This window comes from Chrysochloris asiatica, unplaced genomic scaffold, assembly GCF_000296735.1.
Source record: "Chrysochloris asiatica unplaced genomic scaffold, ChrAsi1.0 scaffold00106, whole genome shotgun sequence".
Classification (NCBI taxonomy): Eukaryota; Metazoa; Chordata; class Mammalia; order Afrosoricida; family Chrysochloridae; genus Chrysochloris; species Chrysochloris asiatica.
This window is the reverse complement of record NW_006408624.1, coordinates 3,464,491-3,487,618: the sequence shown is the minus strand read 5'-3', so window position 1 is coordinate 3,487,618 and position 23,128 is coordinate 3,464,491. Positions and strand designations below refer to the sequence as shown.

The window sequence follows — 23,128 nt, the reverse complement described above, 5'->3', positions numbered from 1 at the left end:
TCCTACAAGGAGAGGAGCTACCTCGAGAAGGATGCGGGTCACGATCAGCTCTGGACTTAGAAGATGGGGCTGACCTTGCTGATCTCGCAGGCTGACAGGAGAGCCGTCTGTCTCCCTAGAGCAGCATGGACGCCCCCCGAAGGGACATGGAGTTACTCAGCAACAGCCTGGCGGCCTACGCACACATCCGTGGTGAGGGCGTGCGCCAGGAGAGACCCTGGGGACTTGGAGCCTTCCCTGGCCCTCTCAGGCCCCACTCCACCCTTGGCCATCCTAGTCTTCCCGCCCGCCCATAACACTAACTCCCTACTAGCCACTCGCTTCCTCTCAACTTCGCCACCCTCCTTTCGCCCCACAGTCCGTGGCGGGTCCTTAACGTCCTTGTACAGGGGTTAGAACCCTTGCCACCAAACCTTGGTCCAAAAAGACCAAAGTCTTTTCCAGAAGGACCCCTACATGACCTCTGCCCTCTGATCCCCAGCGAACCCTGAAAGCTTTGGTCTCTACTTCGTGCTGGGCGTCTGCTTCGGCCTGCTGCTGACTCTGTGCCTCCTGGTCATCAGTATTTCCTGCGCACCCCGCCCGCGACCCCGCGGCCCCCCTTCCCGCCGTGACCCCCGTAGCAGCACCCTAGAGCCCGAGGATGATGACGATGACGAGGATGAGGAGGACACTGTGACGCGATTGGGACCTGATGACACGCTGCCAGGAACCGAGCTGTCCCAGGAACCTGATGGACCCCTCAGCGTCAACGTCTTCACGTCGGCCGAGGAGCTGGAGCGGGCTCAGCGGCTGGAGGAGCGGGAGCGGATCCTAAGGGAGATCTGGCGCACCGGGCAGCCGGACCTGCTGGGCACTGGCACCCTGGGGCCCGGCCCCACAGCCACTGGCACCCTGGGCCGCATGCACTATTATTGACTGATGCTCTGGGTACTGGACATTGTAGATGAGCCCTGAGCTGCCCCAGGACCTTGGAACTGTCCCCACCCAAGGTGCTCTGGAGGCCCCGCACTCACGGCTCCCTGGTGCTATCGGGCATGGGCCCCCCCCATCCTCTGGGAGGCACCCTTCCCTTGTCCTGCCAGGCCAGGGGGTTGGACAGGAGGCGGGGTTCCCACCCCCACTAGGGGGATAATGAAATGACCAATGAAAGCTGCATCCTCAGTGCCTCGCCTTCTGTAACCCCTGCCCCCTCTTCCTAGAGGCCCATAGGTTCCTGCCATTCAGGGGATCCGGGGGCCAAGGCCCCACTGACTCCTTTAACAGGTTTTGCTCATCTGACTCACCCACCAGATGTCTTAGCACAAATGCTGAATTCACTTCATAGACAGCAAACACACCTATTCCTGAGCGCGCATACACACACACACATACACAGTCCTGAACTCACACATGCACTCCTTTCCCACACAGGCCTGTGTGTGCAAATCACATCTCCCTCCAAATACGCTGGGCTACGTAAACACAACTGTCACATACTTACATCACCACCCACCCCCAAGCCTCAGGGTCTTATTGGCCCTAGTGCAGTTATTTTTAAGGGAGACTCAAAAAGTTCGTGGAAAACGGAATTGAAAGATTAATTTTTCTATGACCTGTGGAGCCCCATTCATAAGTGTCTGAGCTGAGGACTCTTCCTGTGAGTCCCTGTGGTACCAAATGAGAGGGCTCTGGGCTTAAGAGAAAGTCTTCCGGGCAGCTGACTCCTCCCCCTGGCACACAGCTGGATTCCGGGATCCAGGCTCCCGCTCCCGTGGGCAGAGCCCGACCCCTCCTGGGCCCCACCGGCCCGCCATTACTGCAGCACAGAGCTGGCGTCTGAAGTAGCCCTCCCCGCCATCATCCGGTGGATAAAAATAGCGGCGCGCAGGCCTTGGGAACAGTAATGGGAGCCACATGTTGGCCAGATGTGCCCTGGAGAGACCGCCAGGAATGCAGAGGGCCGGGAGCACCAAGCTGGGCCCGCCCCCGAAGCAAGACCCCGCCCCCAAAGACCAGGCAAGGTGAGGGCAGGCAGAGTTTACTTTCTTGGTTTTCCAAAGTTGTATGCAAGGACATGGATGGAAAAAGTCAGACATCCCTCCAGATTGAGCTGTGGTCCTTCCCGGGCCCACTCTCAACACGTTTGCGAGCGGATGGAGTCCTGAGACTGGGACTCCTGGGTCCTCTGCATCATCTGAACCTAGTAGAGCGAGTAAGTGAGGGGGAAGGCCTGCCCCCCTCCTCCCTGGTCCCTCCTTGCCTTGGGTCCATATCCCACCCACCTCCAGCAACTGGCGCTGCTCCCTCTCGTTCTGCAACTCCTCCCTGATGTCCATCAGCTTCCTTCTGTGGACAGAAGACCTGGTGGTGAGGGGAGGGTCTGGAAGGCTTAGAGCCCCTCTTCTCACATCACATCCCTCTCCATTCCCACTTACTCCAACTGCTCCCCCATCAGTTCCAGCGCCCTCCTTAGAGACTCCACCTCGACCTTCAGCCTCACGATGTCTTCTTCTCTGTCATCCTTGCATTCTGAACGATATTGTAGGGGGGAGGGAGTATCTTGGGGGTCTGGGGTGGGCTTGGTAAGATATGGCTTATTTGGGGCAGGAGTTAAGTTGGAGGGCCCTCTCTCTTTGGGAGTGACTTCCTTCTGGGGGTGCATTTCATCTTTGAAGGGTGCCTCCTCCTTCTGGGTAGTCTCGTCCTCTGCAGGTAGTGGCACCTCCTGTAGGAGGGTTGTGGCTTCTGTCTGGGAATGGACCTCATCAGGGGTGGGTTTGGACACTCGCTCAGGCAGGAGCAGAGAGCTGTCTCTTTTATTGCTGTAGGGTTTCATTATAGAGCAATTACACGCTGGGCAGTTAGGCTGTAACTGGGACTCTGCTGGCACCTCCTCTTGGGATTGAGTCTCTTTGGACACAAGAGATTTGATTTTCTGCAGGGCTTCCTCTGAGGACAACCGATGGGACTGAGAGTCATGTATGGTACAGGGCGCTTCTTCACACGTCACCTGCTCCTGCACCAAGATTGTGTCTAGAGTGGGGGCCTCATCCCCAGGAGGGGTCATTTTGAGGCCAGGGGCTTCATCCTCAGGTGGGACATCTGGGCCAAGGGCCTCATTCATAGAAAAGACCCTCTCTGGGCTAGGAACTTGGTCAGAAGTCAGGATCTTTTCTGAGGTGGGAACCTCATCCAGAGTCAAAATGTTCTCTGGGGTGGGGGCCTCGTCCAGGGTTGGAATCTTCTCTGGGCTGGCAGCCCTATCTGGAGTCAGGATCTTTTCTGGAGTGGGGGCTTTGCTCAAAGTTGGGGTCTTCTCTGGGCCAGGGGCCTTATCTGGAGTCAAGGTCTCTTCTGGAGTGGAGGCCTTGTCCAGAGTTGGGGTTGTCTCTGTGGAGGGGACTTTGTCAGAAATCCGAGTCTTCTCTGGGGTAGCAGCCTTATCTGGGTGTAGGACCTTCTCTGATTTGGGGTTCTTGTCCAGAGTGGGGGTTTTATTCACAGAAGGGGCCTTGGCCAGGCTGTTCTGCTTGTCGTCCTGTGGTGACAAGGGGTGGGGTCGCAACTAAGGGCTGGAGACCTTGCAGGTCTAGCTCCCCTTTGCCACAGATCCTTTGTATACCTTATATACCTCTGATTCCCAGAGGTATGTATGGTATACAATCAGACTCTGCCTAGTACCCCAATTCCCACATCTTGGGGCTCTCACCTGACTGGGTGCAGGGTGTTGCTGGGGAACCTGGGATTTGGATCGCTTTCTGCCAGGGTGACCAGGAGCCCCACCAAGGACTTTGCCACTGGAGCCTATGAGAGCAGAATTGCAGAATGTCAGCCCCACCTCTGTTCTTCAGCACAACCACCTGCCCCAGCCCTATCCCCAGCCCCACCGGAGGGAGACAGCTCTTACCTGAGTCACGAGAGGGGCGTTTCTGATTTTCCCCACTGGATGTCCAAGATAGCCTGGAACATACATACCCTCATCAGGCCCTGGGGGTGAGGTGGGGGCAGGGAGCGGCTTTTCCTATGTACACTTCTCCTTATCCCACTCCTATCCCTGCTCCTTACTTGGCTTTGCTGGGCCCAGTGGGGACTGTCACCAGCTTCTTGACAGTAGGAGGAACTGTTTTGGACATCTTTTTTGGTTCTTTAACAGGAACTGGGAGGGAAGAGGGGAATGAAGCATTCATTCATCATTTATTCATGTATCTAACAGTCTTCAGCTCCACCATGTGCTGCTCACAGGAGACCAGAGTCAGATCAACTGACCTTGCCTCCTGGGAGTTAGTTCCGTGAAGGGACCCCGAGAAGATGGCTCCATATCCACCTCCAGTTTACCTCCACCCCTTTTAAGATCTGCCCCCTTCTTAGTGCCTGTGGCTACTTTCCTAGTTCCTGGGAGACAACAGCCTTCCCCTTTCTAATCTACTCTCTTTTGAACCTCATTTTTCTCTATCACATTTACTCCCCAAGAGGTCTCACCCAGTTTCATGAGACTAAAATTTCCATCTCTAGAACCTTCTTCTTTCCTAAATTCCAGACTCATAGCCAACTCTCATTATCTCCAATTGGAGAGCTAATTGGCATCATACATTGAGTATATCCCAAACCAATCTCTTGCTTCTCAACACATTCATCCTTCTATATCTTCCCCTTCCTCCCCTTCCCCACCGTTCCCCATCTTGCCCATATAAGAAGCATCCTAGATACCTTTTATTCCTATAAGCTGCACATCCAAACCATCAGCATAGCCTGCCAACTGTACCCTCAAAATAGATCCTGAATCTAGACCACCCACCACCAACTTCACATGGTCTACTGCAACAGCCTCCAACCTGGGCTCTGGCTGACTACCTTGCCTACAGTGTGTACCTCAGAGTGAGCTCATGCTGTATTGGGAAAGCAGACGTATGTAGTAAAAGAAGTAACATATGCACTCCATTAGTTATTGGAGTCCTGGTGTGGCGCTGTAGGATAAGGACTGAACTGTGAACTGTAAGGTGACGGTTCAAACCCTTGGAAATGCTATACAGGGTTCACTATGAGGCAGAGCTTACTTGAAGGCACTTAACAACAACAACAACAACAGATAGCTATTGTTTGGATAAATAATAAGCAAAGTAGGCGGTCAGAGGAGTGTCCACCAAGAAGGGGACATCAGAGCTGGCACCTGAAGGCAGTTACGTACAGTGACATTCATGCCCATAGACACACAAACAGCCACTTTGGAATAAGCACACGCTGACATTTACTTGCTAACACATTAACAATAATACACCGTTAGTTATGGATCGAACTGTGTTCTCCAAAACATGTGTTTTAAGTCCTCACCTCCATGCCTGTAGTTATAATCCCATTTTTAAAATGGTTTGTCTTTATGTTAATGAGACAGGATTAGCATAAAATGTGTTTAAATCAATCTCTTTTGAGATATAAAATAAAAGAGATTAAACAAGCAAGTAAAAATAGAGGATGCCAAAACACCTGGAGATCTCCAAGGAACCAGGAAAAAGAAGAGATAAAGACTTTCCTCCAGAGCCAACAGAGAGAGAGTGACTTCCCCCAGAGCTGGTACTCTGAATCCAAACTTCAAGCCTCCTAAACTGTGAAGAAAAATTAATTTCTGCTTCCTAAAGGCACAAGGGCAGCAGTTTGAAACTACCAGCTGTTTCGTGGGAGAAAGATGAGGCTTTCTGCTCCTGTAAAGTTACAGCCTCGAAAACCCTGTACAGGATCGCTGTGAGTCGGAACCGACTCCATGGCACATAACAACAACAACAAAGGCACTCACATGTGCTACTTCTGTTATGGCAGCACTAGGGAACTAAGACAGTTATATAGAAATTCACTGACAGTGCATCATTGTGTATAAGAACATGGATTCTACAGCCAGACACCAGGATTGTAAACCACTTCCATTACTTGCTAGCTCTGAGGACTTTGTGCCCCAATGTTCTCGTCTGAAAACATGGGTAATTAGCGCTGTTGTGAGGTCTGAGTCATGGGAGGGTAGTACACAGTCAAGGCTCAGTACACCAAGTCCCCGACTTACAATTCAAGTTAAGCCAAACCACACTTACAACCGTCTCTTTGTGGTGCTGTAGGATCAGCACTGGACTGTGAACCACAAGGTGAGCAGCTCCTTGGAAACTCTACCTATACAGGGTTGCTATGACTCAGAACTGACTCGGTGGTACTTAACAATATCTGTCTTAGATATCTAATACTGACATAATAAAAATACCATAAATGGGTGGCTTTAACAAACAGGGATTTCTTTTCTCATAGTTCAGGAGGCTAGAAGTCCAAATTCAAGGTGCTGGATGGAAGGGAAAGCTTTCCTCTCTCTCTGTTGGCTCTGGAGGAAAGACCCTTGTCTCTTCGCGCTTCTGTCATTGGGTGATTGTCATATGACTTAGCATTTCTCTTCCCCATCTCTGCTTCTCTTGACTGTTTACTCTCTTATATATCTCAAAAGATTGATGCAGTACACCCATATGATTTCTGCCTCCTTTGTGTAACAAAGAACCCATTCCCAATGGGAATATAACCACAGGCATGTTGTTCTTAGGTGCCAATAAGTTGGAGTCTTCCTCTTTTTCTCCGACCCTCCACTTTACCAAATATAATATCCTTCTCCAGGGACTGGTCCCTCCTGATAATATGTCTGAAGTATGAGAGACAAAGTTTGGTCATCCTGGCCTCCAAGGAGCACTCTGGCTGCACTTCTTCCAACACAGTTCTGTTTGTTCTTTTGGCAGCCCATGGCACTTTCAATATTCTCCTCCAACACCATAACTCAAAAGCATCAATTCATATTTTTAGGGGACATAATTCAATCCATGTTCACTTGCAAATGTTCAGTTTTATGACTTACTGTTCAAAACACTGTTGGATTTATAAAGATACTGATAATAAAAGGTAATAGTAATGAAAACTACACACACACACAAAAAGGACTTGACTTAGAACTGATTTATAATGGAGTCATTGAAATGAGACCGTGTTGTTAAGTTGGGGACAACCTGTAAATGTTAACTTTGACATGATTTTTGCTGTTGTCAAGTGCTGTCGAGTCACAGTGATCCTGTATCAGGTCTCTAAGGAGCAGCTGGTGGGTTTGAACTGTGGGCTTTGTGGTTTGCAGTCCAGTGCTAATCCTCCAGAATCACACCAGGAGCCCTTGACATGGCTAAGTGCTCTGAAAGGTCTTGTCACTAAAAAATAATTCTATCCTGTTTAGGATATACTTTTTGAGGCATTCCTGAACTGAAAAGAGGTAGGGAGGTGCACTAAAAATGGGGGAGAAATGGAGCCAGAGAAGTGGATTCTGAGCCTTGGTCCTTGGGCCTGTGGTGAGGTATCTCAGACTCTGATGTGTCACCTCACCACAGAACAGTGCTACCCTCTTCTCACTGCCTTTCCTCAAGAGGACTGAAGTGGTCCCAGGTGGTTGGTACACTCTGGCTACTGACAGAAATACAAGCAAATTCTCCTTGGACAAAATCTTCCAACTAAGTCCTGTAAGACTGTCACAGAGTAAGATCAAGTAAAGAATTTATAAACAGAGATCATAGAACACACACAAAGGTAGGCAGGAGTCAGCAGACACAACACAACAGGTACTGGAGTTGTCAGGTAGAGAACACAACTTTATATATTTATATAAATATATAAAGGAAGTAAAAAAAAAGATGGAGCATGTAACAAAGGGCCTGCTAGGGGTAAAAAGGCATTTTGGGGAAAAAAGAAAGTTAAAACTACTAGGGGTAAAAAATAATATTCTTGAAATAAAATGCAATGTACAGGTTACAAAGCAGATCAGATTTAGCCAACTAGCTAGAGAGAGAATTAGCAGACTGGAAGCATAGGAGAGAAATATTTGGAAGCAAAATTAATGGATAATACAAGTGGGACTTGGCTATGACTAAGTAAAGTGGTGGAACCACTACATAGCTGGAAAAAATTGGCACACACACACAAAAAAACATTTAAGTACTCTGGACACTGACCTGAAGCATAAACAATCTAAGAAGTATTTATGCTTGCTGGGGTTCTTGTCCTGTGAGTGTTCCGTCAGAATTGAGCAGACTGTGAGGCCCAGCAACTTCACTGCCACGGTTGAAGAGGGATCATTTCATCTGGAGTGGGCAATGATCCCCACACCTACTGACATGTCAGTGCAGAGATACCTCACGACAGGCCCAAGGCCCAAGGCTCAGAATCCACTTCTCTGGCTCCATTTCTCCCCCATTTTTAGTGCACCTCCCTACCTCTTTTCAGTTCAGGAATGCCTCAAAAAGTATATCCTAAATAGGATAGAATTATTTTTTAGTGACAAGACCTTTCAGAACACTTAGCCATGTCAAGGGCTCCTGGTGTGACACATATTACTGGCTGGCCAGTGCAGCAGAGACCAGAGCAAGCCCGAGTTATCCACATAGTCCTGGGCCACCCTGAGGCTGCTCTCAGGCCTAGTGAATGTGAGATTGGGCTGAGGAGAAAGTAAAAGGCAGACAAGAGTTGAAAATGGCTTCACCTTTGAATGTGCTATTCTACCCACAAAGAGACCTGCTGGAACAGGGTGAGAGCTTTACATACTCAGTATGTCTAAGCACCACCTCTGTCCAATCACTGGCTGAGCAATAGCAAGTTATGCCCACAGGGGTGACCCTTAAGAAGCCATGCTTTACATTAAAAAAATAAAAAACTCAGAAGACTCAATTGGTATGTTATACAACAGAGGAAACACAAATTCAGCCCAGATCAGCAACTAAGCAAAGAAGCAAACAGCAGAACCAACTTTCTTCAGGGAAAAATAAAAATCCAGATTTCTGCAATATGTCCAGTTTTCAATAACAACAACAACAACAAAGAGAAATACAAAGAAAAAGGGTAACCCATACTCAGGCGGGTAAAGCTAATAGAGATTACTTATGACTATCCACAGACACTGAATTAACAGACAAATACTTCAGAACAGCTGTTACAAATGAGACAACGAAAGAAAGGAAGTTATGCTTAAAGACTTGAACCACCAATCTTGAAGTTATCCTACAGTACCACACCAGGACTCTGAATCAACAAGTAGAGAATCTCAATAAGGAAACAGAAATTATAAAAAAAGAGAACCAAATGGAAATTCTAGAGTTGAAAAATATAAAACATTAAATGTCTACTAAAGGCACCCGGGAGCAGATCTGAATCAGTGAACTTGACGATAGATCACTAAAAAGTATGCAATCTAAAGAACACAAAGAAGAAAGACTGAAGAAAAATGTACAGAAACACAACGATTGGTGGGAAAACATTAAAATACCAACATAAGTGTAATGGAAATTCCCAAAAGAAAGGAGAGAATGAATGGGCCAAGATAAAGATTTGAAGAAATAGTTACAAACTTCCAAACCTGATGAAAACCATTAGTTTAAACATCCAAGAATCTCAACAAACCCCAAGGAGGAGAAATATAATGAAATCCTCACCTACACACATCATAGTCAAACTGCTGAAAGTCAGAGACAAACAGAAAATTCTGGAAGCAGCAAGATATAAAACGCCACCAGGGATACAACACAGTCTCTATACAATTAAATGGTCGACTTTGTGTCAGGAATAGTGGACTTTCATCTAGACCAAAAACAAGGATGTCCACTTTCACCACTGCTATTAAGATTGTACTGAAGTCCTAGCCAGAGCAAATAGATGAAAGAAAAAGAAATAAAAGGCATCCAAATCAGAAAAGAAGAAGTTAAATTGTCTCTATTTGCATATGATATGATATTATATATAGAAAATCCTCAAGAATCCACAGAAAGCTACTAGAACTAATAAAAGAATTCAGCAAAGTTGCAACCAGGAATCAGTAGTGTTTTTTATATACCAGAAAGTGCTGTAGGATAATGCACTGGACCTCAAGGTCAGTTTGAACCTCAAGGTTGGTGGTTCAAACTCACCAGCTACTCCTTGGAAACCCTATACAGGGTTGCTATGAGTTAGAATTGACTCAAAGGCACTTAACAACAACAACAAAGGAAATAAGAAAGCCATTCGTTTTACAGTAGCTTCTTAAAGAATAAAATACCTAGGGATAGATTTAAGCAAGTAGGTGAAAGTTTTATACTGAAAACTACAAAACAATGCTGAAAGAAATCAAAGGAGATCTAAATAAATGGGAAAAAATTCTGTGTTTATGGATTGGTAAACTTAATATTGTTAGGATGTTAATTCTACCAAAAGTAATCTACAGATACAACATAACTCCTATTAAAATTCCCAGTGATGGGCCAGGAAGAGGGAAGAGCAGGAGAGGAGCAAGGGACCCTAACCAGAAAAGTAACAACAACAGAGATGGTGGCAGAGGGGATGGCATGGAGAGACCGAGCAGCGGTGGACTCTAGGCCCATGGACTGAGAATGGGCAGGAGGCTGGCCTGCAAAATGTGCCCTTTGGACATTCAAATGAATATATATTTTCAATGTGGTATGTGTACATTAAAAAAAGGTAATAGAGGTAAATACTGTTAGCTGATGGTATATACAGGGGATTGTAATCTTTGCAATGATTTGCTGAACATAAAACAGATGATCCTCCCTATAAACTTCACTTACTCAATTCACAATAAAAGTTTTTTGTTTTTTTTTAATTTCCAATGGCCCCCTTGGCGGAATTAGAAAAGTCAATCCTTAAATTCATAGGGAATTATAAGGGGGACCGAATAACCAAAATAATTTTGAGGGAAGATGATAAAAGACCAAAGCAGTTGGACTACTTTTTAATTTCCCAATTAAAAAAAAAAAAAAAAAGCAAACTACAAACTGAAGTAATAAAAACAATGTGGTACTGGTATAAGGACCAACATACAAACCAATATAACATAACTCAGAGTCTCACAATAAAGCCATGCATCTATGGTCAATTGATTTTTGATCATCAATAAAGTAAAGTGGGAAAAAAACAGTCAGTAAAGTGGGGAAAAGAACAGTCTCTTCAAAAATGGTACCAGAATTGGGGAGCTAGGTTTGCTGAGTGTCTACAGCAGAAGAGAGTGCCCTTTGGGCATTTATCAGCAGTGCTAGAAGAGTGCTGTAGCATTACTATGTGAGAGAGGCTAGTTCAAGGGGCTGAGGGCCAGAGAGGGGCCAGCCTGTGGGCACAACAAAAGAGAATTGTATCCTGAACATTTTTAATGCTGAATTGTAATCTGTTGACTTGCGTAATAAACCCCATAATGGTGGTGGTGGTGGGGGGAATGGTACCAGGACATTGGATTTCTGCATAAAAAGAATGAAGCTAGACCCATACCTTTGACCATATACAAAATTACTCAAAAATGGCAATCGATGATGTCAATATACAAATAAGAGTTCAAACTATAAAACTTTTAAAAGAAAATACGGGAGGGGCAGATAAAGCTTGAAGATTTTCTTTTAGTTAATAGATTTTTAGGAATGATACAAAAGCACAAGCAATAAGAGGAAAGCAAACAAACTGGACTTCATCAAAATTTAAACCCTTTTTGTATCAATAAAGTAGAGAGACAACCCTACACAATGGGAATAAACATTTGGAAACCATATAATAGCCAGAATTTATTATAAAAAGTCTGAAAACTCAACAACAAAAAGACTAAGAACCCAATCAAAAAATGGGCAAAAGATGTTTCTCCAAAGAAGATATACAAATGATCAAAAAGTACAAAAAAGAGGCTAAACATCATTGGTTATCAGGGAAACGTAAATTAAAAAGATGATGAGATATCAGCTCATGCCCACTTATATGGCTATTATTTAAAAAAAAAGGAAAGAAAGAACAAGTATTGACAAGGATGTGGAGAAACTGAAGCACTTGTACATTACTGATGGTGGTGGTGGTGGTCGTCATGTGTCGTGAAGTCGGTTCTGAACCTGTATGAGGTTTCTGAGACTATAAATCTTTACAAGAGCAGAAAGCCTCATTTTTACCCCAAGGAACCAATGGTAGTTTAGAACTGCTGACCTTTGAGATTAGCAGCCCAACTCGTAAACACTACGCCCTTTGTACATTGCTGGTAGGATTGTACAATGTTGCAGTTGCTATGGAAAAGTCAGGTGGCTTTTAAAAAAGATAACTGTAGAAATATCACATAATTCAGTATTTCCACTCCTAAGTGCTGAAAGTAGCAACTCAAAAAGACACATATCCACCAGTATTCACTGCAATGTTATTCACAATAGCTAAGAGGTACAAACAACCCAAGTGTCCATCAATATATGAATGGATAAATTGTGCTACAGACACACAATGTTATTCAGCTAAAACAAAAAGGAAGTTCCTATACATATGGATGAACCTTAAAAAAAACCTTACACTGAGTGAAATACGTCTATCACAAAAGGGCAAATATTGTTATTATCCCATTCATAAAAAATATCTGGAATAGGTAAATCCATCAAGACCTAAGAAAATTGGTGGTAACCAGGGAATGGAGGGAGAGAAGGAGGTGGGGAGGAACCATCATCTTTCTCATTTAAAATTGGTGACTTGTATTTTATGTAATTTTTTCCTTCAGAAAGATTTATGAAAAAAAGAAAAGACAAGGCCAGGATGCATTCAAGGTACTGGGGGCTTGTGCCTGTCAACTAAGACAAATGTCTTATTCAAATATTCAACAAATGTCTCCTTCAAATATAAGGGTAGAAAAAAACCAAACAAGGATATTCTAAGATGTAGAATAGTAGGATCTCATACACACGAACTGTTGTTAAGTGCCTTTGAGTCAGTTCAGACTCATAGCAACTCTGTTTAGGGTTCCTGAGACTCCTAAACATAGCGACTCTGTTTAGGGTGCAGTCCAGTGCTTATCATATGAAGCCACCAGGCTCACTATACACTGCTATTGTGTTGTTAAGTGCCATCTAGTCAGTTCCAACTCATAGTGGCCCTGTATCGGGTTTCCGAGGAGTGGTTCGTGAGCTTGAACCACCAAACTTGCAGTCCAGCGCAATAGCCCGCAGCACTACACCAGGACTCGTATACACTAATAGAGGAGTGTTAAAGGTATACAAAGGAGCTCTGCTAGTTTTGAGTTGGGCTGCTAACCTCAAGGTCAGCAGTTCGAAACTACCTACCATTCCACTGGGAAAAGATGAGGCTTTCTGTTCCTGTAAGGATTTACGGACTGGGAAACCCTATGCAGGATCGCTATGAGTTGGAACAGACTTCACAGCACAATACCACCACCAAAGGTAATACAATCACATTGGAAATCAATATGACTTTATCTTGTAAAAACTGAATATTTGCATACTTTACAATCCATCAATGTCAATCCTCGGATTAATTATATACTGTTGTTGTTATTGTTGTTAAGTGCCATTAAGTTGATTCTGACCCATAGCGACCCTATGTAGGGTTTTCAAGGAGTGGCTGGTGAGCTTGAACCACCGACCTACCTTGAGGCTCAAACGACTTCACAGTCCAGTGTATTAACCCACAGCACCACACCAGGACTCCAATTATATACTAGATAAACTATATATTATACAGGATTGTAGTTGTTAAGTGTTATTGAGTCAGTTTTGACCTATAGCAACCCTGCATAGGGTTTCCGAGGAGCACCTGGTGAGCTTGAACCACCGACCTTGCAGTTCAAATGGCTTTGCAGTCTGGCGCATTAACCCACAGCACCACACCAGGGCTCCTATTGTACAGGCTTAGCTTGAAGATATTGCAGGTTTGATTCCAGATCACTGCAATGAAGTGAATATTGCAATAAAGCTAGTCACACAAACACTTTGATTTCCCAGTGCACACAAAAGTTATGGTGAGCAGTTCAAACCCACCAACCACTCCTTGGAAACTCTATACAGGATGGCTGTGAATCAGATCTGACTTGATGATACCTAACAACAACAGCAATAGTCTACTAAGTGTGCAATGTTGTTTTTAGGTGCCATTAAGTTGGTACCGACTTATAGCAATACTATGCACAACAAAACAAAACATGGCCTGGTCCTGAGTCAGCCTCACAATTGTTATGTTTGAGTTCATTGTTGCTACCATTATGTCAATCCATCATTTTGTTGAGGGTCTTCTGCTTTTCTGATGACCCGCCATTTTTTCTAAGCATGATGTCCCTTCTCCAGGAACTGGGCCCTCCTGATAATATGTCCAAAGTATGAGAGACCAAGTTTCACCATCTTCACTCCCTTCTAAGGAGCATTCTTGCTATACTTCTCCCAACACAGATTTGTTTGTTCTTCGGGCAGTCCATGGTACTTTCAATATTCTTTGTCAACACAACTCAAAAGCATTCTTTTCCAATTTTCATTATTCACTGTCCAACTTTCACACGCACAAGAGGTGATTAAAATACCACCCCCTGGGTGAGGGGCAACTTAGTCCTCAAACTGACATTTTTGCTCTTAAACACTTTAGAGAGGCTTTCCGCAGCAGATTTACCTAATTCAATAAGTCTTTTGATTTCCTGACTTCTGCATCCAAGACTTCTGATTGTGGATCCAAGCAAAATGGAAGTCTTTGACAACTTCAATCTTTTCTCCATTTATCATGGATGCTATTTATTGGTCCAGTTGTGAGGGTTTTCGTTTTCTTTACATTGATGTGCAACCCATACTGGATGCTGTAATCTTTGATCTTCATCAGTAAGGAGCTCAAGTCCTCTTCACTTTCAGCAAGGAAGTTTTGTCATGTGCATATCCTAGGTTATTAATGAGTTCTCCTCCAATCATGATACCACGTTATTTTTTATATAATCCGGATAATGTGCTCCTTTATAGACATTAAACATGGTTCACACTATTCCTGATTTTAAAGCATTCAGCATCCTGCTCTTCTGCTCTAATGACTGCCTTTTGGTGTACGCACAAGTTCCACATGAGCACAATTAAATGTTCTGGAATACCCAGTCTTTGCAATGTTATCTATAGTTTTTTATGATCCACACAGTCGAATGCTTTTGCATAGTCAATACAGCACAAATAAACATCTTTCTGGTATTCTCTGCTTGCAGTCAAGATCCATCTGACGTCAGCAACAATACCTCTCATTCCACATCCTCTTCTAAATGCTGGTTGGATTTCTGGCAGTTCCCCTGTCACTTTACACAATTGCTGTAACCATTTTTTAATTATCTGCAGTAAAACTTTAGTTGCATGTAATAGTAATGATACTGCTGGATGGTTTTCACATTTCATTAGGTCACCTTTTCTTTGGAATGAGCACAAACATGGATCTTTTCCAATTGGTTGGCCAGGTTAATTTTCTTTCAAATTTCTTGGCATAGATGAGTGAGCACCTCCAGCAATGAGTCAGTTTGTTGAAACATTTGTCTTCTATCATTTCCTGGAGCCTTGTTTTTCTCCAATGACTTCAGCGCAGCTTGGACTTCTTCCTTCAATATCATCGGTCTTTGATACATGCTACTTCTTGAAATATCTGAATACCAGCCAATTCTTTTTGGTACAGTGATTCCATGTATTCCTTCCATATTCTTTTAATGCTTGCCTATTTGTTGTTATTAAATGCTCTTGAGTCAGTTCTGACTCATGGCCACCCTGTATAGGGTTTCCAAGGAGCAGCTGATGAATTCGAACTGCCAACCTTGCAGTCCAAATGACCTTTCAGTCCAATACTTCTACAATGCCACACCAGGAATCCATTTTGCCCAAAGAATCCTTCAATACAGCACCTCGAGGTTAGAATTTTATTTCAGTTCTTTCAGCTTGAGAAATGCTGAGTGTGCTTTCTAAACCTTTTTGGTTTTCTAACTCCAGTTCTTCGAACATTTCATTATAATACTTTAAGCTGTCTTCAGGAGCTGTCCTTTGAAATTTTCTGTTCAGCTCTTTCACTTCATCATTTCATCCGGTTGTTTTAGCTTCTCTAAATTCTAGAGCACATTTCAGAGTCTCTTTTGACCTTTTTTTTTTTTTTCCTTCCCGTTTTTTTAATGACCTTTGGCGTTTTTCTTGGAAGATGTTCTTAATGTCACCCCGCAGCTCTTCCAGTCTTCAGTCATTAGTGTCTGGTGCATCAAATCTACTCTTGAGATTATCTCAAACAGGTGGGCTATATTCAAGGTCTTATTTTAGCTTAGTGAATTTGTTTCACTTTTCTTCAACTTCAACCCTGAACTTGCAAATGAGCAATTGATGGTGTGTTACAGTCAGTCCCTCGTCTTGTTTTGGCTGATGATGTTGAGATTCACCACCGTCTCTTTCCACAGATGTTGTCAATTTGATTCCTGTATGCCATCTGGTGAAGTCCATGTGTATAGTTGCCTTTTATGTTGTTTAAAAAAGGCATTTGCAATTAATAAGTTGTTGGTCTTACAAAATTCTATCTTGTGATTACCAACATAATTTTTATCCTCAAGGCCAACTACAGATCCTTCCTCTTTGTTTCCAACCTTCACATTTCAATCATTAGTAATGATGCTGATGGCACATTTGATCCGTTTCAGACTGAAGAAGTTGGTTTTGTTGTTGTTAAGTACCGTGGAGTTGGTTCCAACTCATAGTGACCCAGCACAGGTTTTTCAAGGCCGTAAATATTTACGGGAGCTGAAAGCCTCATCTTTCTCCCACAGAACAGCTGGTAGTTTCGAACTGCTGGCCTTGAGGTTAGCAGCCCGATTCGTAACAACTAAGCTACCAGAGCTCCTTGGTTGTTGTTAAGTACCGTGGAGTCGGTTTTGACTCATAGTGACTTTACACAGGGTTTCCAAGGCTGTAAATCTTTATGGGAGCAGACTGCCTCATCTTTCTCCCGCGGAACCGCTGGTAGTTTTGAACAGCCAACCTTGAGGTTAACAGCCCGATTCGTAACCACTAAGCTACCAGAGCTCCTTGGTAGAAATCTTCAATTTTATCATCACTGGTTTTAGTGGTTGGTGCATAAATTTGAATAATAGTGATATTGTTAGCTGGTGTTCCTTGTTGTTGTTAAGTGCTATAGAGTCTGTTCTGACCATAGCAACCCTTTATAGGATTTCTAAGGAGCAGCTGGTGAGCTTGAACTGCCGACCTTGCTGTTCAAGCCAACTTTGCATTCCAGCGCATTAATCCATAATGCCACACTAGGACTCCTATTATCCTATCACAGACAGCATTGTACTTCATGATAGATTTTGAAATTGCTTTCTGACAAAGACTGCTATGCCCTTCTTTAATTTGTCGTTCTCAGCATAGTAAATCATATGATTGTCCGATTTTAAAGAGCCAATACCAATTCACTTCAGCTCACTAATGGATATTAGTGATATCAATCTTTATGTGTTTCATTTCATTTTGACTTCTAATTTTCCTAGATTCCTGCACTGGACGTGAACTATATTTCACGTTCAGTTATTAACCTATGTTTGCAGCTAGTGTTCTTACTTGAGCTGTACTCATCAGCCAATGGAGGTTCTGAAAAGCTTAACTCCATCCACATCATTCAACTCTACTTTGAGGAGGCAGTTCTTCCCCAGGTGTATTTTGAGTGCCTTCCAACAAGACAGACTCATCTTCCAGCATTCTATCTGACAACTGTCTGCTGTTATTCATAAGGTTTTTAGTGGCTAACCATTTAGAAGAGGTCTGCCTCTTGTTCTTCCTAGTCTGTCTTAGTCTGGAAGCACCACTGAAATGTGTTCACCATAGGTGACCCTGCTGATATTGACAAAAACAGTGGCATGGCTTTCAGGATCACAACAACACACAAGTCACCACAGTACAACAAACTGACAGACGAGGGGTATTAGGAAAAAACTGGAACTAACGTGAGACTTTCCAAACTGTGACAGACAAACATGAAGTGCGCACATGCTGTTGGATGAATGAAACTGAATAATAATATTGAAGTTAGTAATATTAACTTCATTGATGCAGAGTTAATACAAACCTTCAATTTGAAAAAAAGGCAACATCTGTGATGTACAGTAAAACGAAGTTTGCCTGTGCCTGAACACCAGTAGACACACACATAAACACTAATGGAAATACTATTTGAGATACCAAAAAACTGTAACTACAATGTGCATCCTATCAGGAAAACAGACACATAAATTGAAGGACATCCCCTACAAGGAAAAGTATATAAAACAGGAACAATAGATGAACTACAGCTATATACAAGAATACGGATCAATCTTAGCTATAATGTTGATTGAACAATTCCCAGAAGACTATCTACAGTATAATAACACTTTAATATTAAAGTTTAAAAACAAGCAAATCAATATATAAATAAGTGATTTCTTTTGTAGGCACACACATATGTTTTAAAAATAAATAAATAAAACTAAAGGGAGTTAAAACACAAAATTCTGGTTACTTTCAGGGTGGGAGAAGTCACTGAATGGAAAAGGGAAGGAACAGCCAAACTATTATTAGTGTTCTAGTTCTTGACTTGGGTGGTAAAACATAGGGGTTCATTGTTAAGTTCTATGACACATCTGTGTATTTTTGGCATGTTTCAAACATCATATTAAAATATAAATTAAAAAACACACATCCCTACAGACCCCCTGGATACATATAAAGAACTATGGGATGACACACACATTAAGACACATGAATCTACAGTCTCATATACACAGAGATATGGTGGTGGTGGTTATGTGCCGTGGAGTCGGAACTGACTCATAACGACCCTGTACAGGGTTTCCGAGGCTGTAACTCTTTACGGGAGCAGAAAGTCTCATCTTTCTCCCGTGGAACAGCTGGTAGTTTCAAACTGCTGACCTTAAGGTTCTCAGCCTGGTTCGTAACCACTACACTACCAGAGCTCCTTACAGAGAGATATAGATCCATAGATTTCCTCACAAAAATGAAACAGATACATACATTATCTGTTGACAGCCACATTCTAAAGTCACGCACAGAAAACATGAAGCTATACCAGCCCCACATTGACATATTCACACACATTGACTCATGTACATTTCTACCAGGCCCTTGACACACAGGGGAGGGAGCTCCTATAGGGGTGATGGTGAACTAGATGGTGGGGGATCTATGGGTGTTTATGGGTAACTGAGCTTGGTGGGTCTCCCAGTGAGCACCTCCCAATCCAGGCTTCCCTGGCACCCACCTGATTCCCGAGATACCACTTTCCGCGGGACCAGCCTCTTGATCTATGCAGAAAGAATCAGAATCTGATGAGGTACCCTGATCATTCTCCTGCAGTGCCACACCAGGACTCCGGTTAGGTAGGGTGGTAAAGTTAGGTAGGTGGTAAGGTTAAGCAGGGTGCACAAATTTACAAGTTAGATTATGAAAGGATCAAAGGGGTGGAGGGTCAGGCCTCTGGGAGAGTCACTGGCAACTGCAGTCTGTCTGGTCACAGGGTTCATGGGGTGACAGGATGAAGGTCTCACTGTCCAGCAACTCCACACTTTTAGGGGACAGCTAGCCATCCATTTCCATTCAAACTCCTTGGAAACCTTATACAGGGTTGCTATGGGTAGCACTTGACAACAGCTCGTCTTGGGGTGATCCTCCAAGTGGGCTCAAGGAGCACTGTAAACCCCTGACTTTCTCAAGGGAGTTTCATGTCCCTCCTGCAGTGCCCAGAAAGCACCCCTGCAGCTTTGTCCACAGTAGCCTGGCACGTGCTACCTGAGTATGGGGTTCTGTACTCACTGGGGGTGGTGGAAGAACAAAATTGTCTGGAAAAACTCCTCTCCTGCCTTGAGACTCTCCTTCCCACCAGCCCGCATCCGCTGTGGTCTAAAAGAGAAAGATGAGGGTGCAAAGGTGAGCCAGGTCCTCCAAGTTCTCATCTGGGCACCACCCTTTTCAGCACCCACCCCCTTCCCTGGGCCCTCCCCTGCCCTATTCCTTTCACACCTTCCTCAGTACTTTCACCACGTCCCCCCTCCGCAGCTCCAACTCGTCTGGGGCCTCGGGTTGGTAGTCAAACAGGACCCTGTAGGTCTCAGGGTAGGAGACTGAGGGGAGGTCAGTCCACTCAAGTCAACAACCCTCCAGTAGCCAGCAGCTCCCTCCCCCAGTAGCCTAACTGGTGTCCCCTTCAGTTGGTGTGGTTTTGGGGTAGGGGAGGGAAGCCCAGTGACCCTTTGGCTTCATGCTCACCTGTCCGAAGGTACTCTGGAGGGCTGTCATAGGTCAGACTGCTCAGCTAGTAGGGGCAGGGAGAGGGAGGAACAAGCTGGGCCTCCAACCAGCCTACTAAGGGAATGTGCCATATCTACATTCATCTACATCTATGTGCACCCTGACCCAATTTACCTTGGGAGGCCGCTGGGGAGAAGAGCTGATGGAAGGCACGTCTGGGTTATCAAGGCCTGGAATGGATAGATTAGGTGGTGTTGTTAAGTGTCGTCAAGTCGTTTTCAACTTGTAGAGACCTTTTATAGGGTTTCTGAGGAGCGACTGGTGGGTTTGAACTGCTGACCTTGTGGCTCAAACTGACCTGCGGTCTAGCACATTCTCCTGCAGTGCCACACCAGTGCTCTGGCTAGGTAGGGTGGTAAAATTAGGTAGGTGGTAAGGTTAGGTAGGGTGTGCAAATTTACAGGTTAGATTATGAGAGGATCAAAGGGGTGGAGGGTCAGGTTGTGTGGGTGACAGGCTCAGGCCTCTGGGAGGGTCACTGGCAACTGCAGACTGTCTGGTCACAGGGTTCACGGGGTGACAGGATGAAGGTTCTCACTTGGGGGCCCACTGTCCAGCAACTCCACAAAGTTGGATGGGAAGGCTCCCAATTGCCCGTTCTTCTGCCCCAGCCACCAGCCGTCCTCAATCTGGGGAGGAGGGGAGGACGCAGGGGTATCTGGTTCTGCCCCAAGGATCTCTCAAACTCTGACATCCCCTGATGCTCCGATTCTATCTGAGGACCCCCTCCTCTCTTGCTTTCTCACTTCTCCATCTTTGCACCCCTCATCATTCTCATCGCCCAGACCCTCCCTTCATCCATCACCTCTCTCACTCAGGAGGCTTACTCCATTATCTCTGGAGCCCTATTAACACCTCATCCCCTCACCTCCTTTAACACTTCCACCATCTCCCCAGCTTGCAGTTGCAGCTCGTCCGCCTGCTCTGGGCTGTAGTTGAAGTTCACTTTGCACCATCTTTGGGCGCCCCGAGATTTGGCGGGGTGACCTGATGTCGGAGGAGATTGTGATAGCCGCCGCCGGGAGCCCTAGTCCGCTGAGCTGGGGGGAGGGGCAGGCAGCCAGCACACACAAGAGTGCGTCCAGGCCCCGCCCCGTGGCGGAGCATTGTACTTGAGAGCCAATCACAGGCTCCAGCGCGGCCCCGCGGCCCCTCCGAGAGCCGCGCCCGGCCGCCGTGGGACCCCGGTGGCTCTGGTGCTAAAGGCTCTGCGTGCTAGCCCGCCAGCCCCTACGCTTACCTCGGCTGCGCACGCAGCGCGGTCTTGGCGCCTCCACGGCGCCCCGCAGGTTCTCAGGAATCTCCTAGGGATGAGGACAGGCGGGAGGGAGGCGCTCAGCTCCCGGGCAGCGCACTGATTCCCTCGGCGCCCTTCTGGCGCCGCCTTACCTGCACCAGGCGCTCGGGGAAGAGGCCGCAGCGGCCACCCAGCTCTCCTCGCAGCCAGCCCCGCGAGGGCCCCCGGCGCACCTGCCGGACCACATCACCGGGCGCCAGGTTCAACTCGTCGTCTTTCTGTGCGCGGTATCCATATAGAACCAGGACCTCTGCGGGAGGATGAAGCGGGAGCGCGGCTCAGCGGGGCCCAGTCGTCTAGAGTCCCGGGCTCCGGGTAGAGGACGGCGGGCGAGTGGGGTGTTGGTGGTGGCTTTTTGTTACCATGTCCATACGGAGGCAGAGAAGCCACTCAGACCTTTCGACACATACCCATGGCTTCAGGGCGCCCTCCGGATCCGGGCAGCGCAGTCCCACTGCTGGTGGAGAACTGGGGCTGGGCAGGGTGGGACGGGCGGCGAGAAGGTGAAGCAAAGGAGGCGGGGACTAAAGCCGATAGGTCGGGTTCTAGGTGCTGGGAGTGGGTGTGGAAGAGGGGGCGGCCCGGCTTAGCAGGTTCGGCCCCCAACGTGGGGGTGAGAAAGCCTCTGAGGTCTCTGGCCCGCGCTGGGGGTCACACCTTGTCCAAACTCTTCCCGCTCAGTCACCTAAATTCCTGTCTCTCCACTTCTCCTAGTGGATCTTAGCCCCAAGGCACCCACCCACTATTTGCAGTGCCTTCTCGGGCCCATCCTCCTCTTAGCTCTGCAAGGTTTTACCTGCAGGGGAAGAGGTGTGGAGAGGCACATACCAGGGTGGGGCTCCCAGTAGGCAGCAACTGCGCTAACCCTAGTCAGGGTGAGGGTGTACACAGCTATGGATCTGTCCATTACTCCTGGTGTGGTGTCGTAGGATAAGCAAGGTTGGTTTGTAATGCAAGGCCTGCAGTTCAACTACCAGCTGCTCCTTGAAAAGCATATACAGGGTTGCTATGGGTCCGAACCGAACAGGGCACTGAACAATGGCCCTGTTAAGTCCTGGTATGGCACTATAGGGTAAGCAATGGACTGCTAACTGCAAAGTCGGTGGTTCAAGCACCCCAGTCGCTCCTGGAAAACTCTTACATAGGAAGCAGCTGAGCTACTACTACTCAAGGTAGTTAACAAATGGCACTGTAGGATACACATCGGACTGTGGACTGTGGTTCAAACACACCAGCTGCTCCTCGGAAACCCTATACAGTAACTATGAGTCAGAATTGACTCCACGACACAATTGGTGGTATGTTCCAAGCCCTGTTAAAGCATATCCCCCTCCCTCTCTGGTGCCTGTACACACTGCTAAGATCTGGTCTTCTGGACCACAGGGGCATCGACTCTCCAGATTCTTCTTGGGGGAGGCAGGTACAAAGAATTTTACAGCTCACTGCCAAGCCCAGGGCTGGCAAGGGTCCAAAGGTTAGGGTCCACCTGGGGCCAGGATCATGTAGGTTAGGCTAGCTTACAGGTAATCTTCCTGCTTAGTTGGGAGTTCAAAGGTCTGAGCCATGTTATCCACACCCCGTGTCCCCTGCCCCAACACCAGGGAAGCCAAAGTCTTTGCCTATGATGCCACAGTGAGAAAATCGAATGGTTCTCCTGCAATCCAAGGAGCACAAGCACTGTAGTGGGAATGAGAAATGATTGGCCCACAAAGGGATAGACGTAACTCCT

The 23,128-nt window shown here is 45.9% G+C and overlaps 2 protein-coding genes across 2 annotated transcripts; one reads left to right on the top strand and one right to left on the bottom strand.

Moving 5' to 3' along the window:
* Positions 1–125: 125 nt before the first annotated feature.
* On the top strand, positions 126–918 carry EVA1B (eva-1 homolog B (C. elegans)). Its single transcript, XM_006867537.1, has 2 exons — positions 126–192; positions 482–918. The coding sequence occupies exons 1-2, from the start codon at positions 126–128 to the stop codon at positions 916–918; spliced, it is 504 nt and encodes a 167-aa protein (XP_006867599.1).
* Positions 919–1,676: 758 nt separating this feature from the next.
* SH3D21 (SH3 domain containing 21) lies at positions 1,677–22,306 on the bottom strand. The gene is made up of 18 exons (XM_006867613.1): positions 22,196–22,306; positions 21,810–21,951; positions 21,492–21,649; positions 21,343–21,406; positions 20,971–21,089; positions 20,641–20,731; positions 20,217–20,272; positions 20,061–20,106; positions 19,815–19,915; positions 19,608–19,694; positions 19,057–19,099; positions 4,048–4,138; positions 3,890–3,942; positions 3,692–3,786; positions 2,418–3,520; positions 2,265–2,328; positions 2,124–2,182; positions 1,677–1,872 (listed from the first exon to the last, which is right to left on the bottom strand). The coding sequence occupies exons 1-18, from the start codon at positions 22,304–22,306 to the stop codon at positions 1,677–1,679; spliced, it is 2,679 nt and encodes an 892-aa protein (XP_006867675.1).
* Positions 22,307–23,128: the final 822 nt, after the last annotated feature.